This window comes from Melozone crissalis, unplaced genomic scaffold (genome assembly GCF_028551555.1).
Source record: "Melozone crissalis strain CALT ecotype California unplaced genomic scaffold, PUWL_Pcris_2 ptg000079l_1, whole genome shotgun sequence".
Classification (NCBI taxonomy): Eukaryota; Metazoa; Chordata; class Aves; order Passeriformes; family Passerellidae; genus Melozone; species Melozone crissalis.
The window spans coordinates 5618228-5643509 of NW_026535856.1; the positions used below are offsets into that span (position 1 = coordinate 5618228).

General features: G+C 56.2%; 2 gene segments (V, D, J or C); both read left to right on the forward strand.

Annotated features, from left to right (window-relative positions):
• Positions 1-6242: 6242 nt before the first annotated feature.
• On the forward strand, positions 6243-6554 carry LOC128946365 (Ig heavy chain V region 914-like; the record flags this gene model as incomplete). The annotated part of the segment is given in 1 exon segment: positions 6243-6554. A coding segment is annotated over 1 exon segment (312 nt), but the record flags the coding sequence as incomplete, so codon positions are not given.
• Positions 6555-9328: 2774 nt separating this feature from the next.
• LOC128946351 (Ig heavy chain V region 6.96-like) lies at positions 9329-19623 on the forward strand (the record flags this gene model as incomplete). The annotated part of the segment is given in 3 exon segments: positions 9329-9647; positions 18993-19143; positions 19602-19623. Coding segments are annotated over 3 exon segments (492 nt in total), but the record flags the coding sequence as incomplete, so codon positions are not given.
• Between the last annotated feature and the right edge of the window lie 5659 nt (positions 19624-25282).

Consider the following 25282-nt stretch of genomic DNA (forward strand, 5'->3'; position numbering starts at 1 on the left):
AAAAACCTCAAGGACGAGGATTCCGGATCCTATTTCTGTGCCAAGAGTGCTGATGCTTATAGCTGGAAGGCTGCTGCTTATGGTGAAGACCCCAGTGGTGGATCCACGCGCCCATCTCAGTGTCCCCAGCTGTCTCCAAACCCCCAAAATTTCCCCAAAATCTCAGCCCTTGACCCATCTCTGCCCGGGGGTCTCTGTCCCAATCCCCACCGGGACGGGGCTATGGGGACCCCTCTGGAGCCGTTCGGTTTCCCACCATCGCTCTCCTCACCGGGCTGTGGCCATGGGGAGGTGCCGGTGGCTCACGGCCCCGGCAGAATACACAGAACTCAATGGTGCCGCTTACCGCGAGGGGTTTGTGGCCAATCACACAAAGCAAAGGCAGATTGACACGGTGGAGCCGGATCTGGGACATCCTCGTCAGTTTTGGGGAATGTGGTTGGGACGTGGAGCCCAGAGCTGAGGTTTGGGGCCAAGAGCTGAGATTGGGGCAGAGCCAGTTCAGAGCTGGGACACAGGGACGGGAATGGGGTCAGGGGCTGGGGATTGGTGAAGGGTCTGGGGAATGGGGACGGGGGGGACACAGGGACGGGGATGGGGACAATACCACAGGCGTCATTAGCAGCAGCATTGTTATAATAACCCCTGGCACAGAAATAGGATCCGGAATCCTCGTCCTTGAGGTTGTTCATGGTCAGTGTCACCGAGCTCTGCCCGTTGTCCCTGGAGATCGTGAACCGACCATTGACCGATGGCGCGTACGCAGTGTAGTAATCATCGCTGTGGATGCCTGTGAGCAATTCCAAACTCGGCCCGGGTCTCTGACGGACCCAGCTCATGGACTCACCCCCGAAATCAGACCCAGACCCTCGGCACAGCAACGCCAGGGACCCCCTGGGGGGCTGGAGGTCCCCCCCACACTCCAGCAGAGTCACGGCTGCCCGGAGCCCTGCGGGACAAAGGGGAGATGGGGATGAGGCCAAAGCTCAACCCTTGACCCAATTCCTGACCCTTGGCCCCAAACTGGGACCCTTTGTCATTCTCCTCCAGATCCTGGTCACCCTCCTGAATGGATTCCATTCTTTTTCCAACTGGCCTGGATGACTTGGGGACTCTGGACCAATCAGTTTTCCCAACCCCATCTCCTCTTTGTCCCGCAGGGCTCCGGGTGGCCGTGATCATGCTGGAATGCGGGGGAAACCTCCAGCCCCCCGGGGGTTCCCTGACGTTGCTGTGCCGAGGGGCCGGGTTCAGTTTTGGGAGTTACCCCATAATCTGGATCCGTCAGAGACCAGGGCAGGGGCTGGAGTGGGTCGCGGGTATCAGGAACGATGGTACTTACACCTACTACGCGGCATCGTTCAAGGACCGGTTCACGATCTCCTGGGACAACGGCAGAGCTCGGTGGTGCTGACCATGAACAACCTGAAGGACGAGGATTCCGGATCCTATTTCTGTTCCAAATCTGCTGCTGAGGGCAATTGGGGCGATGCTGCTGCATATGCTGATGACACCAGTTGTGGATCCACCCTCGTCTCCATGTCTCCCCCTGTCCCCAATCCCAGACCCTTCGCCCAAACCTCACCCATTGACCCAGCCCTTGACCCTTTGTCCCAAAGCTCCCCCATTTACCCCAATGGTCAGCACTGACCCCAAACCCTCCCCTGCTCCTGCCCCAAATCTCAACCATTGCCCCCAAACATTTTCCCGGGGGCTCCAGTTCAGGCCTCCTCCAATCAGGGCCCGGGAACTGGGGGAGATTTGGGTGAAATGGGCAAAACTGGGGGAAAGTCGAAAGTTGGGGCAAAGATGGGGAATGCTCAGGGAGAAGGTCAAGAATGGTGTCAAGTATTGGGATTTGGGGAAGGATTTGGGGATTTTGGGACATTTGGGGAGCCAGGGATGGGGGATTGGGGCCACCACCTGCATCGTCGCCATGTGCAGAGCTCACAGAGAGGATTCCAGCCCAGCCCAAGGAGCAGCCCCAGACACCGAGGCCGCTGAGGGAGAAGTGAAGCCCCAGGTGGGAGGGAGGGAGGGAGGGAGGGAGGAGAAGACGCCGCGATTTTTGGGCTCCACAGTCTCCCCCCACTTCCTCCCCAGCAGCTGCCGGGGCCCGGCCGGGGCAGGAAAGGAAACAGAAAGTTCCTGGTTTTGGTCATTGTGAACATCTGTGTTTGGCAGAGGGCAGCTCAGCCTTGGGGCGCTGCGGCAGAGCGCCGGCTGCACAAAAAGCTTTGTGTGCAAAGGGTCCTGGAGCGATCCCCATGCCACACTGGGACGGAGGGGAAGGGCCAGACTGGGGAGAAAGGGGCAAAGTTGGGGAAAACTGGGAATTGGGAAAGTGACAGTGGAGTTTGGGGGGAAATGGTGAAGATTTGTGTAAAAGGGGTACGCGCCATCGGTCAAGGGTCGGTTCTGGATCTCCAAGGACAATGGGCAGAGCTTGGTGACGCTGACCATGAACAACCTCAAGGACGAGGATTCCGGATCCTATTTCTGTGCCAAGGATGCTGATGGTTACGGTGCTGCTCCTAATGCTGGTTGGGGATGGGGCCATGGTCGGCACTCTCAATATAACCAGCAGCATAAGCGCAACCGGTACCAGGAGATTTTCCACAGAAACAGGATCCGGAGGGGCCAGGAGCTGAGATTTGGGGCGAGAGCAGGGCAGGGTTGGGATGCAGGGTCAGGAGTGGAGTCTGGGGTTGGAGGGAATGATCTGGGGCACCGGAACAGGGGTAAGGACACCATCACCAACATCAGCAGCAGAAGCAGCACAACAACGGTAAGCACCCTTGGCGCAGAAATAGGATCCGGAATCCTCGTCCTTGAGGTTGTTCATGGTCAGCGTCACCGAGCTTTGCCCGGTGTCCCTGGAGATCCTGAACCGGCCCTTTGACCGATGGCGAGTAGCCAATGCTGGCACCGTTGATGCTGATCCCTGCCATGAATTCCAGCCCCTTCCCAGGTATTTGACGCATCCAGCCCATGTTGAACCTGCCGAAACTGAACCTGGACCCTCGGCAGAGGAGGCGCAGGGACCCCCCCCCGGGGGCTGGAGGTCCCCCCCGCACTCCAGCAGGGTCACGGCCGCCTGGAGCCCTGTGGGAAAGAGGGGAGATGGGGATGAGGCCAAAGGTCAACCCTTGACCCAAATCCTGACTCTGGGCCCCAAATTGTGACCCTTGGAGTTCATCATCCTCCTCCCAGGTGGGTCCCGCCCCTTTTTCCACCTGACTAAGCCCACTCTTAGGCCCTGAAACAATCAGGTTTCTCATCCCCATCTCCCCTTTTTCCTGCAGGTCTCTGGGCGGCCGTGACCCTGCTGGAGTGCGGGGGGGACCTCCAGCCCCCCGGGCGGTCCCTGCGCCTCCTCTGCCGAGGGTCCTGGTTCAGTTTTGGCGATTATGGAATGTTCTGGATCTGCTAGAGACCCGGGAAGGGGCTGGAATGCGTCGCAGGGATCTGGAGCAGTGGTTCCAACACCGGCTACGCGCCATCGGTCCAGGGCCGGTTCAGGATCTCCAGGGACAACGGGCAGAGCTCGGTGACGCTGACCATGAACAACCTCAAGGACGAGGATTCAGGATCCTATTTCTGTGCCCAATGTTCCGGCAGTAGTTGTGATTATGATGCTGCTGCTTTTGGTGACCATGGTGATGGTGGCTGTGGTCCAAGGCCCTCTCCTCTCTGTGCCCAAGTATCACAGAATTCTCTGATCCCTCCCCAAATCCCAGCCCTTTTCACTAAATCTCTGTCATTTTCCCCCAAATTCTGCCATTGCTGCCCCAACTCTGCACTTCCCCCCCAGTTTTATCATTTTTCCCCAATCTCAGCCTTCTCATCCTCACCCCTAGACGGTTTGCCCAGAACCATGCCCCAGTCAAACACCAAGCACTGAGCCAAAACCCTCAAATTGGTTCTGCCCCAAGCCCTCCTGCTTTGACCCCAAACCTCGCCCGATTCTGCCCCAAATCCCCACTCTGGGCTCCCAGCAGCTGCTGACCCAAACCTCACCCACTGTCCCCAAATCTCAGCCCTTTGGGCACTTTTGGGGGTCGAGGTGGAGATTTGGGGCCGAGAGTTGAGTTTGGGGCAAGACCCAGGGCAGGGTTTGGGGCCAATGGGCAACGTTGGGGCAAAGGGGGCGGGGCTGGGACAAAGGGTCAGGGGTGGGTAAGGGGGGGTTGGGGAATGGTCTGGGGACAGCTGGGGACAGGGACGGGGCTGAAAACCCAAATACCAACCCAACCACCAGGAGTGAAACCAATGGCATGGGCAGCATTCCAGCCACCATGGGAATCCTTGGCACAGAAATAGGTGGCGGAATCCTCGTCCTTGAGGTTGGTCATGGTCAGCGTCACCGAGCTCTTCCCGTTGTCCCTGGAGATTGTGAACCGGCCCTGCACTGAATCTCCATAGTGGGTGGTGCCAGCAGTGTTGATCTGTGCTACGAACTCCAGCCCCTGCCTGGGTCTCTGGCGTGCCCAGCCCATCCCAAAACTCTCAAAATCGAACCCGGACCCTCGGCAGAGGAGGCGCAGGGACCCCCCGGGGGGCTGGAGGTCCCCCCCGCACTCCAGCAGGGTCACAGCCGCCCGGAGCTTAGCTGGACAAACGGGAGATTGGGATGAGGCAATGCAAAAGTCAGGCAGAGCTGTCCAATTGGGGCTGGATTGGGGCTAATTGCAGGGTTTAAGGAACTTTACAATACTGGAAATCTCTGTTGGAGATTTGGGACTAAACCAGGGGAGTTTAGGGGAAAGCCAGTGAAGGTCTGGGGATGCGGGAGCGGCCGTGACCCTGCTGGAGTCCTGAGGGGATCTCCAGCCCCCCGGGGAATCCCTGCGCCTCCTCTGCCGAGGGTCCGGCTTCGATTTCAGCAGCCATGCCATGTATTGGGTCCGCCAGAGACCCGGGCAGGGGCTGGAACACATTGCAGATATCAGCAGGGATTCCAGAGCCTACTATGCACCGTCGGTCAAGGGCCGGTTCAAGATCTCCAGGGACAACAGGCAGAGCTCGGTGACGCTGGCCATGAACCACCTCAAGGACGAGGATTCCAGATCCTATTTCTGTGCCAGGGCTTTTTGTGCTGGTTGTTGGGCTGTTGCTAATCATGGTGACAATGCTGTTGATAGCGTCAAACTTCCAGTTTTTGCTCCTGTCCTACCATTGCATCTCCAAATTTTCGATTTTCATCCCAAACCTCACCTCTTGTCTCAGATCTTGACCCTTTATCCCTATTTCCTTTAATGGTCAGCACTGACTCCAAACCCTAGCCTGTTTCTGCCCTAAAACTCAACCATTGGCCCCAAACCTTCACCCTGACCCTTTGTCCCAGCCCCGCCCCCTTTGCCCCAACACTGCCTAATTGGCCAAAAACCCTTCCCTGGGTCTGGCCCCAAACTCAACTCTTGGCCCCAAATCTCATCCTCGTGCCCCAAATGTGCCCAAAGGGTCGAGATTTGGGGTGAAATTGGGCAAATTTTGGCACCAACTCAGATGGGTTTGATGCCAAACCAGTCAGGGTTTGGGGCCTTTGGGCACCATGGGTGGCAATGGGGGAGACTGGAAAAACTGTCAAGAATGGGGTCAAGGGCTGAGATTTGGGAGAAGGACCTGGGGTTGAGGACAGAAGGGGATACTGAGATGGGAATGGATCCACCACAGACGTCTTCATATTTAGCACCAGGACTGCAATCATCACCAGCAGATTTGGCACAGAAATAGGATCCGGAATCGTCGTCCTTGAGATGGTTCATGGTCAGCGTCACCGAGCTCTGCCCGTTGTTCCAGGAGATCGTGAACTGGCCCTTGACCGATGGCGCCTAGTAGGTGCTGCCACTGCTGTGGATCGCTGTGAGCCACTCCAGCCCCTGCCCCGGTCTCTGACGCACCCAGACCTTCGCAACACTCCCTAAACTGAACCCGGACCCTCGGCAGAGGAGGCCCAGGGACCCCCTGGGGGGCTGGAGGTCCCTCCCGCACTCCAGCAGGGTCACGGCCGCCCGGAGCCCTGCGGGACAAAGGGGAGATGGGGATGAGGCCAAAGCTACACTCTTGACCCAAATCCTGACAATTGGCCCAAAATTTTGACAGTTCTGCCACCACATCCTCATCCTGGCTGCCGTCTCACGCGAGTCCTGCCCCTTTTTTCTGCAAGCCATGCCCCTTTTCTCGATCTGGACCAATCAGATTTGTCGTTTCCATCATCTCCCCTTTGTCCCGCAGGGCTCCGGGCGGCCGTGACCCTGCTGGAGTGCGGGGGGGACCTCCAGCCCCCCGGGGGTTTCCTGCGCCTCCTCTGCCGAGGGTCCGGGTTCAGTTTTGGGAGCTACGATATGGACTGGGTGCGCCAGAGACCCGGGCAGGGTCTGGAGTGGCTCGCAGGGATCAACACTGGTGGCAGCGCCTGGTACGCGCCGTCGGTCAAGGGTCGGTTCACGATCTCCAGGGACAACGGGCAGAGCTCGGTGACGCTGACCATGAACAACCTCAAGGATGAGGATTCCGGATCCTATTTCTGCGGGAAATCTGCCTATAACAATTGGGGTACTGGTGCTGGTGTGGATGGTTTTGGTCCGGACCCTGTGGCCGTGTCCCGACCGGCTCCCAAATCCAAGACCCTTCCCTAAAACCCAAACACTTTTGCACATTCCTGACTCTGTCCCAACCCTAGAGCGGTTCCTCCCCAAATTCTCCATACCTGGCAAGAAAGTTGACCCAAGTCTTAACCTTGGCCTCAAATCTCCACTTTTAATTCAAAGACTTGGGCACAAAGAGGAGATTTGGGGTCAGGAGTTGTGGTTTGGGGTCAGCGGGTGAGAATTGGGGCGGAGGCAGAGCAAGGTTGGGATCATTGGTCAAGGGCTGGGTGAGGGCTGGGGGTTTGGGTGAAGGGTCTGGGTAACGGGGACAGGGGGGGGATAAGGGGATGGGGGGCACAGTCAAATCTATAAACAACACCAGCAGGATCATACCAAACATTAACAGATTTGGCACAGAAATAGGTGGCAGAATCCTCGTCCTTGAGGTTGTTCATGGTCAGCGTCACCGAGCTCTGCCCATTGTCCCTGGAGATCCTGAACCGGCCCTTGACTGAGGGTGCGTAGCCGGTGCTGGAACCATCGCTCTTAATCTCCTCGATCCACTCCATCACCTGCCCGGCTCTCTGGCAGACCCACTGCATCCCAAAATTCCCAAAACTGAACCTGGACCCCCGGCAGAGGAGGAGCAGGGACCCCCCGGGGGGCTGGAGGTGCCCCTCGGACTCCAGTAGGGTCGCGGCATCTGACTCCAGGAGTCAGAATGCTGAACAATTGCTCTATTGAATCTCTACTATATGACATTGTGATTACATTTTAATACATTATTGTAATATTATATCTCATAATTAATATATTACATCTCATTAATAATATATTATATCTCATTAATAATATATTATTTCTCATTAATTCTGTATTGTAACTCATTAATACTACATTATATCTCATTAATACTATATTACATCTCTTTAATACTATATTACATCTCGTTAATGGTATATTACATCTCATTAATGCTATATTATACCTCATTAATTCTATATAACATCTCATTAATGCTATATATATATCTCATTAATACTATATTATATCTCATTAATGCTATATTACATCTATACTAAAGAGATACTAGAAGAATTCCTTTCAAAAGACACGAAAAAATCCTAAAGAATCTCCATGAGAGTCTGACAGAGCCAGGTCACGGCTTGGAGCCCATTGGCCAAGGAAACAAAACAATCTGCAGCAGAACCCAAATGATGAATCCCTGGAGGGGAACAATCCCCCTGACACTTTCCACACACGCAGAAACAGCAGGAGCAGCGAGGAGAGATGGGAATTGTTTCCTCTTCATCTTCTCTCTGTGCTGCTCCAGGAAAAATCCTGTGACAGAAAGAGAGAGACAGAGAGAGAGAGGGAGAGGGAGAGAGAGACAGAGAGAGAGAGGGAAAGGTGTCTGACTTCGTGCTGGGAATGAGAATGGCACAGCTGGGCCTGGTGCCCATCTCCCCTTTGTCCCGCGGGGCTCCGGACGGCCGTGACCCTGCTGGAGTGCAGGGGGGACCTCCAGCCCCCCGGAGGGTCCCTGCGCCTCCTCTGCAGAGGCTCCGAGTTTAATTTCGGGAGTTTTTCCATGTTCTGGGTCCGCCAGAGACCTGGGCAGGGGCTGGAACTTGTGGCAGGGATCAAGGACAATGGTGGCAGCATCGTCTACGTGCCATCGTTCAAGGGCCGGTTCAGGATCTCCAGGGACAACCGGCAGAGCTCGGTGACGCTGACCATGAACAACCTCAAGCACGAGGATTCCGGATCCTATTTCTGTGCCAGATGGGTTGATGGTGGTTGTGCCAATAGTGATGGTACTGTTGGTGTGGCATTTATTGCTGGTTCTGATCTTGGTCCCAAATCCCTCCACTTTGTTCCCAAATATCCCCTGGTCCTCTGATCTCTCCACCAAATCTCAGCCCTTTTCATCAAATCTCGGCCATTTTACCCCAAACTCCGCCCCTGCTGCCCCAACTCCCGAATTTCTCCCAGTTTTTCCCATTCTACCCAAATCTCCCCAGCTCCCAAGACCTGGTTGCAGCAGGCCTGAACTGGAGCCCAGGGGTGAAGGTTTGGGGCCAATGGTTGAGTTTTGGGGCAGGAGCAGGGGAGGGTTTGGAGTCAGTGCTGACCATTGGGGGAAATGGGGACAAAGGGTCAAGGGCTGGGTCAATGGTGAGGTTTGGGATGAAAAGCAGAATTCTGGGGACTCAATGGTGGGAGTGGGATGAAAGGCAGGAGCTTGAGACCATCCTGGGCATCGTCACCATTAGCAGCAGCACCATAACCATCAGCAGCCCTGGCACAGAAATAGGATCCGGAATCCTCGACCTTGAGGTTGTTCATGGTCAGCGTCACCGAGCTCTGCCTGTTGTCCTGGGAGATCGTGAACCGGCCCTTGACCGATGGCACGTAGTAAGTGGCTCCACCAATGTTTATGTACGCCACGAATTCCAGCCCCTGCCCGGGTCTCTGGCGCACCCAGTTCATGTCAAAAGTGCCGAAACTGAACCCGGACCCTCAGCAGAGGGGATGGATTGGCTGTGCGGTGAAAGTTGGCACTGCAAGTCCAGAAAAAGAGTGTGGGATCCACCCGGGATGACTGGCAGGAGTTGCAGGAGGAAGATGGTGAGGTCCAAGGGTCCCAATTTTTGGGCAATATCAGATCAGGATCTGCATGCAAGAATCAACATTTGGGTGGATGTTTTCCTTCATCCCCATCTCCCCTTTGTCCCGTGGGGCTCTGGGCGGCTGTGACCCTGCTGGAGTGCGGAGGGGACCTCCAGCCCCCCGGGGGGTACCTGTGCCTCTTCTGCCGAGCGTCCGGGTTCAGTTTCGGGATTGTTGACATGTTCTGGATCCGCCAGAGACCCGGGCAGGGGTTGCAATATGTCGCAAGGATCTACGACACTGGAGGTTACACCGACTACGCACCGTCGGTGAAGGGGCGTTTCAGGATCTCCAGGGACAACGGGCAGAGCTCGGTGACTCTGACCATGAACAACCTCAAGGACGAGGATTCCGCCACCTATTTTTGTGCCAAATTTTACAGTAGTAGTTGTGGTGGTGGTGGTGCTGGTTATGGTGTTGATGGTGGTTTTGGTCCAAAGTCCTCTCCTCTCTGTTCCCAAATATCTCAGAATTCTCCTATGCTTCCCTAAAATCCGCACCCCTGTTTCTCAAATCTTGACCATTTCCCCCTAAAGTCCACCGCTGCCCCAGCTTTTGGTTTCCCCCAATTTTGCCCATTTCTCCCCAATCTCCTCCAGTTCCCCTCCGTCCCAGTGTGGAACCGGGATCGCTCCAGGGCCCTTTGCACACAAAGCTTTTTGTGCAGCCGGCGCTCTGCCGCAGCGTCCAGAGGCTGAGCTGCCCTCTGCCAAACACAGATGTTCACAATGACCAAAACCAGGAACTTTCTGTTTCCTTTCCTGCCCCGGCCGGGCCCCGGCAGCTGCCACGGAGGAAGTGGGGGGAGGCTGCGGAGCCCCAAAATCGCGGCGTCTGCTCCTCTCTCCCTCCCTCCCTTTCTCCCACGTGGGGCTTCACTTCTCCCTTTAGCGGCCTCGGTGTCTGGGGCTGTTCTTTGGGGCTGGGCTGGAATCCTCTCTGGGAGGTATGGAGAAAAAACCCTATTTTTTTTACGCAAAAACACAGAAAATTTTAGGGAAATTGAATTTTTAAAATTGATCTCGAGCCAAGGGCTCCATGCTGAGAGAAGCAGGTGGGTCTAAGGGTGGAGTCACCTGAAACGTTCCATGCGTCAAGGGCAGGGTCAGAATGGCCAAGGAGAGCTCAGGAGCCAAAATGGCCCCGAGTGGGCCCCGAGCTGAGGTGTGGGGCCAGGAGCTGAGAATGTGGGGCAGAGCCAGGGCCGGGTTGGGGCACGGGGACAGGAATGGGGTCAGGGGCTGGGGATTGGGGAAGGGTCTGGGACAGGTGAGGGCAAGTGGTGACACAGCGATGGGGGCGGGGACAATAACATAGGCATAATTATCAGCAGCAGTAGCACCAGCACCCTTGGCACAGAAATAGGATCCGGAATCCTCGTCCTTGAGGTTTTTCACGGTCAGCGTCACTGAGCTCTGTCCGTTGTCCCTGGAGATCCTGAACCGGCCCTTGACCGATGGCGCATAGTCGGTGTAAGCACCATTGCTGCTGATCCCTGAAAGCCATTCCAGCACCTGCCCAGGTCTCTGGCGCACCCACTGCTGGCCAAAACTCCCGAAACTGAACCCGGACCCTCGGCAGAGGAGGCACAGAGAGCCCCCCCGGGGCCTGGAGGTCCTCCCCGCAATCCAGCAGGGTCACGCCCTCCCGGAGCCCTGCAGGAAAAAGGGGAGATGATGGAAATCATAAACCTGATTGGTTGAGGACCTCAAAGTGGGCGGGGCCTGCTGAAAAATGGAACAGGACCCACCTGGGAGGAGGGTGATGAACTCCAAGGGTCCCAGTTTAGGGCCAAGAGTCAGGATTGGGGTCAAGGGTTGAGCTTTGGCCTCATCCCCATCTCCCCTTTGTCCTGCAGGGCTCCGGGCGGCCATGACCCTGCTGGAGTGCGGGGGGCACCTCCAGCCCCCCGGGGGGTCCCTGCGCCTCCTCTGCCGGGGGTCCGGGTTACGTTTTGGACAATTTGGGGCAGGCTGGATCCGTCAGAGACCCGGCCAGGGGCTGGAATGGCTTGCGGGGATCACTAACACTGGTGGAAACATCGGCTACGCGCCATCGGTCAAGGGCCGGTTCAGGATCTCCAGGGACAACGGGCAGAACTGGGTGATGCTGACCATGAACAACCTCAAGGACGAGGATTCCGGATCCTATTTCTGTGCCAGGGCTTTTTGTGCTGGTTGTTGGGCTGTTGCTTGTCATGGTGACAATGCTGTTGATAGCGTCAAACTGCTAGTTTTTGCTCCTGTCCAATCATTGGATCTCCAAATTTTCGATTTTTGTCCCAAACCTCACCTCTTGTCTCAGATCTTGACCCTTTCTCCCCATTTCCATCAATGGTCAACACTGACCCCAAACTCTCGCCTGTTTCTGGCCTAAAACTCAACCACTGGCCCCAAACCATCACCCTGACCCTTTGTCCCAGCCTTGCCCATTTTGCCTCAGCGCTGCGCATTGGCCCCAAACCCTGCCCTGGGTGTGGGCCCAAATTCAACTCTCGGTCCCAAATCTGATCTTTGACCCCCGAAAGATCCCAAAGGGCCGAGATTTGAGGCTAAATTTGGCAAATTTTGGCAACAACTCAGTTTGGTTTGGGGCAGAACCAGTCGTGGTTTGGGGTCTTTGGTCACCCTGGGTGGAAATGGGGGAGACGTTGGACAAACGGTCAAGGGCGGAGATTTCGGAGAAGGACCTGGGCTTTGGGGACAGAATGAGATATTGAGATGGGGGTGGATCCACCTCAGGCGACTTCATAATTAGCACCAGTATTGCAAATATCACCAGCAGATTTGGCACAGAAATAGGATCTGGAATCCTCGTCCTTGAGGCTGTACATGGCCAGCGTCACCGAGCTCTGCCCGTTGTCCCTGGAGTTCGCGACCCGGCCCTTGAACGATGGCACGTACTCTGTGTTGGCACCACTGCTCCAGATCCCCGCGACCCATTCCAGCCCCTGCCCGGGTCTCTGTCGGAGCCATTGCAGGGCAACACTCCCGAAACTGAACCCGGACCCTCGGCAGAGGAGGTGCAGGGACCCCCCGGGGGGCTGGAGGTCCCCCCCGCACTCCAGCAGGGTCACGGCCGCTCCCCCATCCCCAAACCTTCTCTGGTTTGCCCCAAACTCCCTTTGTCTGGCCTCAAATATCTAACAGAGGTTCCTTATATTTTAACTTATGTTAAACCCAGCAATTACCCCCGGTCCATCCAATAATTAATTGGACACCTCCACCTGAGTTTTGCATCTCATCATCCCCATCTCCCCTTTGTCCCGCATGGCTCCGGGCGGCCGTGACCCTGCTGTAGTGCGGGGGGCACATCCAGCCCCCCGGGGGGTCCCTGCGCCTCCTCTGCCGAGGGTCCGGGTTCAATTTTTGGAATTTTGAAATGTTCTGGGTGCGTCAGAGACCGGGGCAGGGGCTGGAGTGGCTCGCGGGGATCAGCAGCAGTGGTGGCAGCACCTGGTACGGGCCATCGGTGCAGGGCCGGTTCACGATCTCCAGGGACAACGGGCAGAGCTTGGTGACGCTGACCATGAACAATGTCAAGGACGAGGATTCCGCCACCTATTTCTGTGCCAAATCTGCTTATGTTGGTGGTGATGATGCTGCTGCTTATATTGACCTTGCCGGTGGTCACACCACCAGTTGTGAGCCGTTCCTGTCCCCAGTCCCCAGACCCTTCCCCAAATCACAGCTCTTGACCCCATTCCTGAGCCTTTCCCCCAGATCTCCCCCATTTCCAGCAACACCAACCACGAAGCCACAAAGCCCTTACTGGTTCTGCCCCAAACCAAAGTAAGTTGGCAGCAAAATTCGCCCCAAATCTCCCTGATGTCCTCAAATCTCCTCCAGCTCCCTGGGCCCTCATTGGAGGAGGCCTGAACTGCAGGCCAGGGGTGAAGGTTTGGGGCAAATGGTTGAGTTTTGGGGAAGGAGCAGGGGAGGGTTTGGGGTCAGTGGTGACCATTGGGGCAAATGGGGACAAAGGGTCAAGGGCTGGGTCAAGAGGTGAGATTTGGGACGAAAATCAGAACTCTTGGGACTCAGTGCTGGGAGTCGTATCGGAACCAGGAGCTGGAGGCCATAACGGCCATCGTCAACATAACCAGCACTAGGAACACGACCAGAGCACGAAGCTTTCCCACAGAAATAGGATCCGGAATCCTCGTCCTTGAGGTTGTTCATGGTCAGCGTCACCGAGCTCTGCCCGTTGTCCCCAGAGATCCTGAACCGGCCCTGCACCGAATCCGCGTAGTCGGTACTGCCACCTTTGCTGATCTGTGCAATTAATTCCAGCCCCTGCCCGGGTCTCTGTCGATACCAGCCCATCCCAAAACTGTCAAAATTGAACCCGGACCCTCGGCAGAGGAGGCGCAGGGATCCCCTGGGGGGCTGGAGGCCCCCCCCGCACTCCAGCAGGGTCACGGCCCCTCCCCCATCCCCAAACCTTCACTGGCTTTGTCCCAAATTCCATTTGTCTGGCCCCAAATCTCCAAGAGAGATGCCCAGTATTATACAGTGCCTTCAAGCCTCCAATTGACCCCAATCCACCCATTAATTAATTGGATGCAAAACTCTGCCTGAGTTTTGCATCGCCTCATCCCCATCTCCCCTTTGTCCCGCAGGGCTCCGGGCGGCCGTGACCCTGCTGGAGTGTGGGGGGGACCTCCAGCCCCCCGGGGGGTCCTTGACGTTGCTGTGCCGAGGGGCCGGGTTTGATTTTGGCAATTTTGGGATGGCCTGGATCTGCCAGAGACCCGGGCAGGGGCTGCAGTGGGTCGGAACCATCACCAGCAGTGGTGGCAGCACCTGGTACGCGGATTCCGTCAAGGGCCGGTTCACGACCTCCAGGGACAACGGGCAGAGCTCGGTGATGCTGACCATGAACAACCTCAAGGACGAGGATTCTGGATCCTATTTCTGTGCCAAGGACACCGATGGTCACGGTGCTTATGCTGATGCTGGCTGGGGAGGATGGAACAGCAAAGCCTTATCAATGTGATTGCCTGGCAAAAGATTTTGAGAATATGGAAACCATCAGCAAGATTGAAATGAAAGCAAGCTTTGAGATCCCTCAGTGACTGAACAACTGGAAAACAACGGTGTGGCCGGCTGAAGGTAATCCCATTTTGATGGAACAACACCCTCTGCCTGCAGGCAGGCCCAAGGGTCAGAGCAGACCCCACAGCTTGGCAGAAGGGGCCAAAGAGGAGTTTTTAGGGTTTAAAGTAACTCCAAAGAGGAGTTTTTAGGGTTTAAAATGTAACAAAGTGTAGTAATGTAATGACTCTTATAGGCTGGATGAAATGCTATAGCATTTGTATATTGTACTAGATTGGTTAGTGAGAATTAGAATATTCAACACAGAAGATGATTTATTGCATGGTGATGGGAATCTCACTTTCTCATGCTCTTTTTCTCTAACAGTTTTATGCTCTTACCCTTTTATTCACTCACTTTTTCACTCTCTTACCCTTTTTATTCTCTCACGCTTTTTACTCTCTGACCTTTTTAATCTCTTACTCTCTTCCTCTTTTACCGCCTCACCCTTTCTCCCCCTCTCCCCTCTCTTCTTTTAGCCCTGCTCCAGCTGTGCCTGGCAGCTCCCAGCAGGGCCCTGCAGTTCGTCCTTTGCAATAAACCCAAAATTCCAGACCTGGCTGCAGAGATCTCTTGTGTCCATCTGTGTGCCCTGGCCGTCCTGCGCCCGGATGCTCCTTCAAGGCTGGTTTGGGATGGGGCCATGCCCGGCACGTCAATAGCACCATCATCAGAACTACAACCACCAGTGTAAGCACATTTCCCACAGAAATAGGATCCGGAATCCTCGTCCTTGAGGTTGTTCATGGTCAGCATCACCGAGCTCTGCCCGTTGTCCCTGGAGATCGTGACCCGGCCCTTGACTGAAGCTCCATAGTAGGCTCTGCCACTGCTGTAGATCCCTGCGAGACATTCCAGCCCCTGCCTGGGCCTCTGGCGCACCCAATACATGGTGACACTGCCGAAACTGAACCCGGCCCCTTGGCAGAGGAGGCGCAGGGACCCCCCGGGGGGCTGGAGGTCCCCCTCGCACTCCAGCAGGGTCACGGCTGCTTCCCCATCCCCAAACCTTCACCAGTTGTCCCCAAATTCCCTTTATCTGACCCCAATCCTCCAACAGAGGACTCCAGTATTGTAAAGTGCCTTCAACCAAGAAATTAATCTCGATCCACCCATTAATTAATTTGACAGCTCCACCCGACTTTTGCATCGCCCCGTGCCCATCTCCCCTTTTTCCCGCAGTGTTCAAGGCGGCCGTGACCCTGCTGGAGTGCCGGGGAGAACTCCAGCCCCCCGGGGGGTCCCTGCGCCTCCTCTGCCGAGGGTCCGGGTTCAATTTTGGCAGTTTTGGGATGGGCTGGCATCGCCAGAGACCTGGGCAGGGGCTGGAGCCAGTCGCCAGTATCAGCAGCAGTGGCAGCACCTACTATGCAGATTCGGTCAGGGGCCGGTTTACGATCTCCAGGGACAATGGGCAGAGCTCGGTGACGCTGACCATGAACAACCTCAAGGACGAGGATTCCGGATCCTATTTCTGTGCCAAATCTTACAGCACTGGTAGCGCTGCTGCTGCTGCTGCTTATACTGACCGTGCCGGTGGTGGCATCGCCATTTCTGAGCCCCTCCTCTTCCCAAATCTCAGACCCTTCCTCCAAATCTCAGCCCTTGACCCCATTTATGACCCTTTGTCCCAGATCTCTCCCATTTCCAACACCACCAACCACGGAGCCAAAACCTGCGAAGTGCTTCTGCCCCAAACCCAACTAAGTTGGCACCAGAAATCGCCCGAATCTGCCCAAAATCCCGACTTGGGCTCCCTGAAGCAGGAGCCTCTGACCGAATTCTCAACCTTTGCCTCCAAATCGGGACCCTGGGCCTCAAACCCCGACCTTCAGAGCAAAGTTGTGGGGCACAAAGAGGAGATTTGGGGTCAGGAGTTGTGGTTTGGGGTCAGCGGGTGAGAATTGGGGCCGAGGTAGAGCAAGGTTGGGATGAATGGTCAAGGGCTGGGTGTGGGCTGGGGGTTTGGGGGTAGGGTCTGGGGAACGGGGACAGGGCGGGGATAAGGGGATGGGGATGGGGACACCATGGACAACGTAACTACGAGCAGCATGTTCGGGGTAATTATTAGCAGCACACTTGGCGTAGAACTAAACAGTGGAATCCTCGTCCTTGAGGTTGTTCATGGTCAGCATCACCGAGCTCTGCCCGTTGTCCCTGGAGATCGTGAACCGGCCCTTGACCGACGGCGCGTAGAAGGTGTTGGCACTATTGAAGTAGATGCCTGCGATGTATTACAAAGCCTGCCCGGGTCTCTGGCGGATCCAGTACATTCCATAATCCCCAAAACTGAACCCGGACCCTCGGCAGAGGAGGCGCAGGGACCCTCTGGGGGGCTGGAGGTCCCCCCCGCACTCCAGCAGGGTCACGGCCGCCTGGAGCCCTGCGGGACAAAGGGGAGATGGGGATCAGAAACCTGATTGGTGAAGAGTGCCCAAGTTGGCATAGCACGCTTGAAAAAGTGGTGGGACACACGTGAGAGGAGGATGATGAACTCCAGGGGTTAGAATTTTGGGCCAATAGTCAGGATATGGGTCAAGGTTTGAGCTTTGGCCTCATCCCCATCTTCCCTTTGTCCCGCAGAGCTCTGGGCGGCCGTGACCCTGCTGGAGTACGGGGGGGACCACCAGCCCCGCGGGGGGTCACTGCACCTCCTCTGCCGAGGGTCCGGGTTTGATTTCGGCAACTCTGACATGCTCTGGATCCGCCAGAGACCCGGGCAAGGGCTGGAATGGGTTGGAAGTAACAGCAGTCGTGGTGGCAGCACCTACTACACGCCGTCCGTCAAGGGCCGATTCACGATCTCCAGGGACAACGGGCAGAGCTCGGTGACGCTGACCATGAACATCCTCAAGGACGAGGATTCCGGATCCTATTTCTGTGCCAAAGCTGCCTATAATAATTGGGGTGCTGCTGCTGGTGTGGATGGTGTTCACCTCATCCCCATCCCTGTGTCCCCACCTGTCCCCATTCTTCAACCCCTTCCCCACACCCCAGCCCCTGACCCCATTCCTTTCCCCGTGTCCAAGCTCTGAACTGGCTCTGCCCCACATTTTCAGGTCTTGGCCCCAAACCTCAGCTCTGGGCTCCAAGTCTCAGCCTAGGTCTCCAAACCTGGATGCAAATGGTCGAGATTTGGGGAAAATGGGCCATATTTGGTGTGTGTCTGTGACTCAGGTCCACCACTGAAATTCTGGGCTAGAACAGAGATGGGGATGAGGACAAAGCTCAACCCTTGACCCAAACCCCGACTTTTAGCCCCAAATTTTGACACTTCTGCCGCCATATCCTCCTCCTGGCTGCCCTCTCAAGTGGGTCCTGCCCCTTTTTTCTGCAACCCATGCCCCTTTTCCCCTTCTGGACCAATCAGATTCCTTGTTTCCACCATCTCCCCTTTCTCCCGCAGGGCTCCGGTTGGCTGTGACCCTGCTGGAGTGCAGGGGGGACCTCTAGCCCCCCGGGGGGTCCCTGCGCCTCCTCTACCGAGGGTCCGGGTTCCATTTTGGGAGTTTTGCCATGAACTGGGTCTGCCAGAGACCCGGGCAGGGGCTGGAATGGGTGGCATGGATCACCAGCAGAGGTGGCACTAGCTACGTGCTGTCGGTCAAGGGCCGGTTCACGATCTCCCAGGACAACGGGCAGAGCTCGGTGACGCTGACCATGAACAACCTAAAGGTCGTGGATTCCGGATCCTATTTCTGTGCCAGAAAGGCTGGTTCCAGTTCTGGTGCTGGTTCTGATGGTTTTGACCCTGTCCCATCACCGCATCCCCACCTCTCCCCATTCCCCAGGTCGTTCTCTCCCGCCCTTGACCCCATTGTTGAGCCCCACGGACCAAAATCTGGCCCATTTTCCCCAAATCTCAACCATGTGCACCCAGGTTTGGGGACCTTGGTTGAGCCTCAGAGCCAAGAGCTAAGATTTGGGACAGAACGAGCTCAGAGCTGGGACACCGGGGACCGGAATGGGGTCAGGGGCTGGGGATTGGTGGAAGGGTCTGGGGAACGGGGACAGGTGGGGACACAGGCATGGGAAAGGGGTCAAAACCATAAACAGCTGCTTGAGCATATTTTCCTTCTGGAGCTTTCCCACAGAAATAGGCGGCGGAATCCTCATCCTTGAGGTTGTTCATAGTCAGCGTCACCGAGCTCTGCCCGTTGTCCCTGGAGATCCTGAACCTACCCTTAAACGTATCCCATTAGTAGGTGTCTCCATCGTAGTCAATGCGCGCAACCCCTTCTAGCCCCAGCCCAGGCTGTTGGCGAACCCAAATAAAACTGGTTTGTCCAAAACTGAACCCGGACCCTCGGCAGAGGAGGCGCAGGGATCCCCCGGGGGGCTGGAGGTTTCCCCCGCACTCCAGCAGGGTCACGACTGCCCGGAGTCCTGTGGGACAAAGGGGAGATGGGGGTGAGTAGATGCAAAAGTCAGGCAGAGCTGTCAGAAAAATTAATGGGTGGATTGGGGCTAATTGCAGGGGTGAAGGCACTTTACCATTCAGGACACCTCTGTTGGATGTCTGGGGACAAACAAAGGGAATTGGTGGCGAAACCACCAAAGGTTTGGGGATTGGGGAGCGGCCGTGACCCAGCTTGAGTGCGGGGGGAAACTCCACCCCCCCTCTACCAAGGGTCCGGGTTCAGTTTTGGCAGTTCCACCATGTACTGGATCCATCAGAGACCACGACAGGCGCTGGAGTTGCTGGCGGGGATCACCAGTGGTGGCACCACCGCCTACACGTCGTCTGTCAAGGGCCGGATCACGATCTCCAGGGACAACGGGCAGAGCTCGCTGACGCTGACCATGAACAACCTCAAGGACGAGGATTCCGGATCCTATTTCTGTGCCAAATCAGTTAAGGATGGCACTGGCTGGGAGACTGTTGCCTATCGTGTTGACCCCATGTCCTTTAGCAGAGTCTACAGAGATTGCGAGAGCTCCATGCAGGATTGAGACGTAACAGCTGGAACTGCTCAGCCATGATGGGACAGCAAAATGATCTCCTGTCTTCTACCTCTTACACTAGAGCTTATCTCTGTTACCCCATTGGTGACTTCTCCCTGACCCTCACTGTTGCACACGTTTGGATCCCCCTGTACCCTATAAAAAGGGGCTGGTTTAGCCCATCTGACAGGAGAAGAGCTGTCGCTGGAACCCCTCACAGATCCCCCAATGAACCATGGCTGTGGAACCACCATGACCTCTCCTGCTCCTCTCTGTCCGTCTGTTTCTGACCCAGCCAAAGGCGCCCCAACGAGTGAGCAAAGAGGCTGAATCCTGAGAGCTGAGAATCACGAAAGAGCTGAAATCCTGAGAGAGTTGATAATCACGAAAGGGCTGAAATCACTTAATAGCTGAAATCCTGAGGGAGCTGAGAATCCCTAAAGAGCTGAAATCACTGAGCTTTCTGAGATGGTGGCATCTCTGAGCTGATTGGGTGTTGGGGCTCTCTGTCTCCAAGATTTGTGCAGATTGGCCTGCATGGCTCGGGGATCAGGCCAAATCAGATATCTGGGTCTTATCAGGGTTGGGACACGGGGACAAGAACGGGGTCAGGGCTTGGGTTTTGTGGGAAGGGCCTGGGGAATGGGGACAGGAGGGGAGCAAGGGCACAGGGATGGGGACAAAATGATAAGCAACAGCATAAGCCCAATTGTCACCATAAGCACGTTTGGCACAGAAATAAACGGCGGAATCCTCGTCCTTGAGGTTGTTCATGGTCAGCGTCACCGAGCTCTGCCCGTTGTCCCTGGAGATCGTGAACCGGCCCTTGACTGATGGCACATAGTAGGTGTAAGCACCAACGTACCTGATCCCCACGACCCATTCCAGCTCCTGCCCGGGCCTCTGTTGAGCCCATTCCATTTCAAAACTCCCGAAACTGAACCCGGACCCTCGGCAGAGGAGGCGCAGGGACCCCCTGGGGGGCTGGAGGTCCCCCCCGCACTTCAGCAGGGTCACGGCCGCCCGGAGCCCCGCGGGAAAATGGGGAAATGATGGAAATGAGAAACCTGATTGGTCAAGGGCCCCTAAGTTGGTGTGGCCAGCTGGACAAAGGGGTGGAATCCACCTGGGAGGAGGATGATGAACTCTAAAGATCCCAGTTTGGGGCCAAGGGTCAGGATTTGGGTCAAAGTTTGAGCTTTGGCCTCATCCCCATCTCCCCTTTGTCCCTCAGGGCTCCGGGCGGCCGTGACCCTTCTGGAGTGCGGGGGGGACCTCCAGCCCCCCGGGGGGTCCCTGCGCCTCCTCGGCCGAGGGTCCGGGTTCAGTTTTGGGAGTGCTGCCATGCAATAGGCGCCAGAGACCTGGGCAGGGGCTGGAGTGGCTCGCAGCGAACCACAGCAGTGGCAACACGAGTACGTGCCATCAGTCCAAGGCCGGTTCAGGATCTCCAGCGACAACGGGCAGAGCTCGGTGACGCTGACCATGAACAACCTCAAGGTCGAGGATTCCGGATCCTATTTCTGCGCCAAATCTGCTGGTGATAATTGCAATCCTGGTGCTTATTATGAAGACTCCTGAGGTGGATCCACCCCCATCTCAGAGTCCCCTCCTGTCCTCAATCCCCAGGTCCTTCTCCCAAATCGCCGGCCCTTGACCGTTTGTCCAACATCTGCCCCATTTCCACCCATGGTGACCAAAGAGCCCAAACCCCGACTGGTTCTGCATCAAACCCAACTGAGTTGTTACTAAAATTTGCCCCCTTTCACCCCAAATCTGGACCCTTTGGGCATTTCTAGGGGACGAGGGGGAGATTTGGGGCCAAGACTTGAGTTTGGGGCCAGGCCCAGGGCAGGGTTTGGGGCCAATGGGCAGCGTTGGGGCAAAGGGGGCAGGGTTGGGACAAAGGGTCAGGGTGAAGGTTTGGGGCCAATGGTTGAGTCTTGGGGCAGAAACAGGTGAGGGTTTGGTGTCAGTGCTGACCATTGATGCAAATAGGGACAAAGGGTCAAGGTCTGAGACAAGAGGTGAGGTTTGGGATGAAAATCGAAAATTTGGAGATCCAATGATGGGACAGGAGCAAAATCTAGAAGTTTGACGCTATCAACAGCATTGTCACCATGATTAGCAGTAGCCCAATAACCAGCACAAAAAGCCCTGGCACAGAAATAGGATCCGGAACCCTCGTCCTTGAGGTTGTTCATGGTCGGCGTCACCGAGGTCTGCCCGTTGTCTTTGGAGATCGTGAACGGGCCCTTGACCGATGGCGCATAGCCGATGTTTCCACCAGTGTTGGTGATCCCGGCGAGCCATTCCAGCCCCTGCCCGGGTCTCTGCAAATACCAGCCAATCCCAAAACTGCCGAAACTGAACCCGGACCCTCAGCAGAAGAGGCGCAGGGACCCCCCGGGGGGCTGGAGGTCTCCCCGCACTCCAGCAGGGTCACGGCCGCCCGGAGCCCTTCCCCAAATCTTCACCAATTTCACTCAGAACTCCTCTGCTTCGGTCCCAAATCTCCACCAGATTTTTTGGCTATCCTTTAGTTCCTCAAAAGCTGGAATTAAACTCAATATTCTCATTAATTAATTGAGCACCTTCTCCTCAGGTATCCACATTGATTTGAAAAGTAATACCACGTTAACAACGCCAAAACCCCCGGGACCCAAACCCCAGCACCTCCCGGCCGTGGCCTTGAGCTCCCTCCGGCTCCAGGCCCTGCTGCCCCTCTCAGGTGGGCTCCGCCCCTTTTTTCTGGAACACACGCACCTTTTCCCCTTCTAGACCAATCATATTTCTCATTTTTAATTATCTCCCCTTTGTCCCGCAGGGTTCCGGGCGGCCGTGACCCTACTGGAGTGCGGGGGGGACCTCCAGCCCCCCGGGAGGTCCCTGCACCTCCTCTGCCGAGGGGCCGGGTTCGGTTTCGGGAATGTGAACATGTACTGGGTCCGCCAGAGACCTGGACAGGGGCTGGAGTTCGTGGCAGAGATCAGCTACGAACTTTCCAGAACCTACTACGCCCCATTGGTCAAGGGCCGGTTCACGATCTCCAGGGACAACGGCCAGAGCTCGGTGACGCTGACCATGAACAACCTCAAGGACGAGGATTCCGGATCCTATTTCTGCGGGAAATCTGCCTATAACAATTGGGGTACTGGTGCTGTTACTGATGGTTTTGGTCTGGACCCTGTGGCCGTGTCCCGAACGGCTCCAAAATCCAAGACCCTTCCCTAAAACCCAAACACTTTTGCCCATTCCTGACTCTGTCCCAACCCTGGAGTGGTTCTTCCCCAATTTCTCCATACCTGGCAAGAAAGTTGACCCAAGTCTTAACCTTGGCCTTAAATCTCCACTTTTAATTCAAAGTTTGGGACACAAAGAGGAGATTTGGGGTCAGGAGTTGTGGTTTGGAGTCAGCGGGTGAGAATTCGGGCTGAGGCAGAGCAAGGTTGGGATCATTGGTCAAGGGCTGGGTGTGGGCTGGGGGTTTGGGGAAGCATCTGGGGAATGGAGACGGGGGGGGGGACACGGGGATAGAGATGGCACCGACATCAATACGAGCAGAAGCAGTGTTGTAGGATTTGGCACAGAAATAGACGGCGTAATCCTCGTCCTTGAGGTTGTTCATGGTCAGCGTCACCGAGCTCTGCCCGTTGTCCCTGGAGATCCTGAACTGACCCTGCACCGATGGCGCGTAGCCAATGTTTCCACCAGTGTTAGTGATCCCCGCGAGCCATTCCAGTCCCTGCCCGGGTCTCTGGCGAACCCAATCCATTCCAAAACTCCCAAAACTGAACCCGGACCCTCAGCAGAGGAGGCGCAGGGACCCCCCGGGGGGCTGGAAGTCCCCCTCGCAATCCAGCAGTTTCACGGCTACCCGGAGCCATGCGGGACAAAGGGGAGATGGGGATGAGGCCAAAGCTCAACCACTGACCCAAATCATGACTCTGGGCCCCAAATTGTGAACACTTTGTCCTTCTCCTCCTGATCCTGGTCACCCTCGAGAATGGATCCCATCCTTTTTTGCAACTGGCCTGGATGACTTGGGCACTCTTGACCAATCAGGTTTCCCATCCCCATCTCCCCTTTGTCCCGCAGGGCTCCGGGCTGTAGTGACCCTGCTGGAGTGTGGGGGGGACATCCAGCCCCCCGGGGGGTCCCTGCGCCTCCTCTGCCGAGGGTCCGTGTTCCATTTCAGGAGTTTCACCATGTTCTGGATCCGCCAGAGACCCGGGCAGGGGCTGGAATGAGTGGCAGCGATCTGGAGCGATGGTGGCACCATTTACGCCTCATCAGTCCAGGGCCGGTTCAGGATCTCCAGGGACAACAGGCAGAGCTGGGTGACGCTGACCATGAACAACATCAAAGACGAGGATTCCGGATCCTATTTCTGTGACAAATGTTTTGATGCTGGTTGCTATGATGGTGCTGCTGGTGCTGAACGTTTTGAGCCCATCCCCATCCCTGTGTCCCCCCCCGTCCCCGTTCCCCAGACCCTTCACCCAGACCCCCAGCCCACACCCAGCCCTTGACCATTGATCCCAACCTTGCTCTTCCTCGGCCCCAATTCTCATCCGCTGACCCCAAACCACAGCTCCTGACCTCAAATCTCCTCTTTATGCCCCAAAACTTTGCCCCGAAAGTTGGGGTTTTGGGCCCAGGGTCCTGATTTTGGTCAGAATTTGGGATTCGTGTCAGCAGCTGTGGCTGGGAGCACAAAGTGGGGTTTTGGGGCAGAATTTTGCAATTTTCGTGCAAACTTATTTGGGTTTGCGGCAGAACCAGTTGGGGGGTTTTGCCTCCGTGGTTGGCGTTGTTAGAACTGGGGGAGATCTGGGACCAAGGGTGAGGAATGGGGTCAAGGGCTGAGATTTGGGGGAAGGGTCTGAAGAGTGGGGACAGAAGGGGACCCAGTCAAGGGGAAGGGGCCAAGGGCAGAGACATCATTACCCCAACTGCCACCAGAACCCTTGGCAAAGAAATAGGATCCGGAATCCTCGTCCTTGAGGTTGTTCATGGTCAGCGTCACCGAACTCTGCCTGTTGTCCCTGGAGATCATGAACTGGCCCTTGACTGAACCCGCGTACTGGGTGTAACCACCACTGTTGATCCCCGCGAGTCACTGCAGCCCCTGCCCGGGTATCTGGTGGATCCAGAACATTCCAAAACTCCCAAAATCGAACCCGGACCCTCGGCACAGCAACGTCAGGGACCCCCCGGGGGGCTGGAGGTCACCCCCGCACTCCAGCAGGGTCACGGCCGCCCGGAGCCCTGCGGGTCAAAGGGGAGATGAATAAAAATGAGAAATATGATTGGTCTAGAAGGGGAAAAGGGACGTGGCTTGTGGAAAAAGGGGCGGAGCCCACCTGGGAGGGCCAGCAGGGGCAGCAGGACCTGGAGCCAGGGGGAGCTCAGGGCCAAGGCCGGGATGCTCCGGGGTTGGGGTCCCAGAAGTGTTTGGGGGTTATTAACGTGGTATTGCTTTTGAAATGAATGTGGAACCCTGAGGAGAAGGTGTCCAATTAATTAATGAGATTATTGAATTTAATTCCAGCTTTTGAGTAACATTAGGATACCCGAAAAAATCTGGTGGAAATTTGGGACCGAACCAGTGGAGTTATGAGTGAAATTGGTGAGGATTTGGAATGGGTTCCTGGTGGCCGTGACCCTACTGGAGTGCAGGGGGGACCCCCAGCCCCCCGGAGGGTCCCTGCGCCTCCTCTGCCGAGGGGCCGGGTTAGATTTTGGGAATTTTGAAATGTACTGGATACGCCAGAGGTCGGGGAATGCGCCAGAATTTGTTGCACAGATCAACAGCAAGGGCGACAACGCCGTGAACGCCTCATCGGTGCCAGGCCGGTTCACGGTGAGCAGGGACAACAGGCAGAGCTCAGTGACGCTGGCAATGAACAACCTCAAGGACGAGGATTCCCGTGTCTATTTCTGTGCCAGATGTTTAGACAGCAATTGTAAATG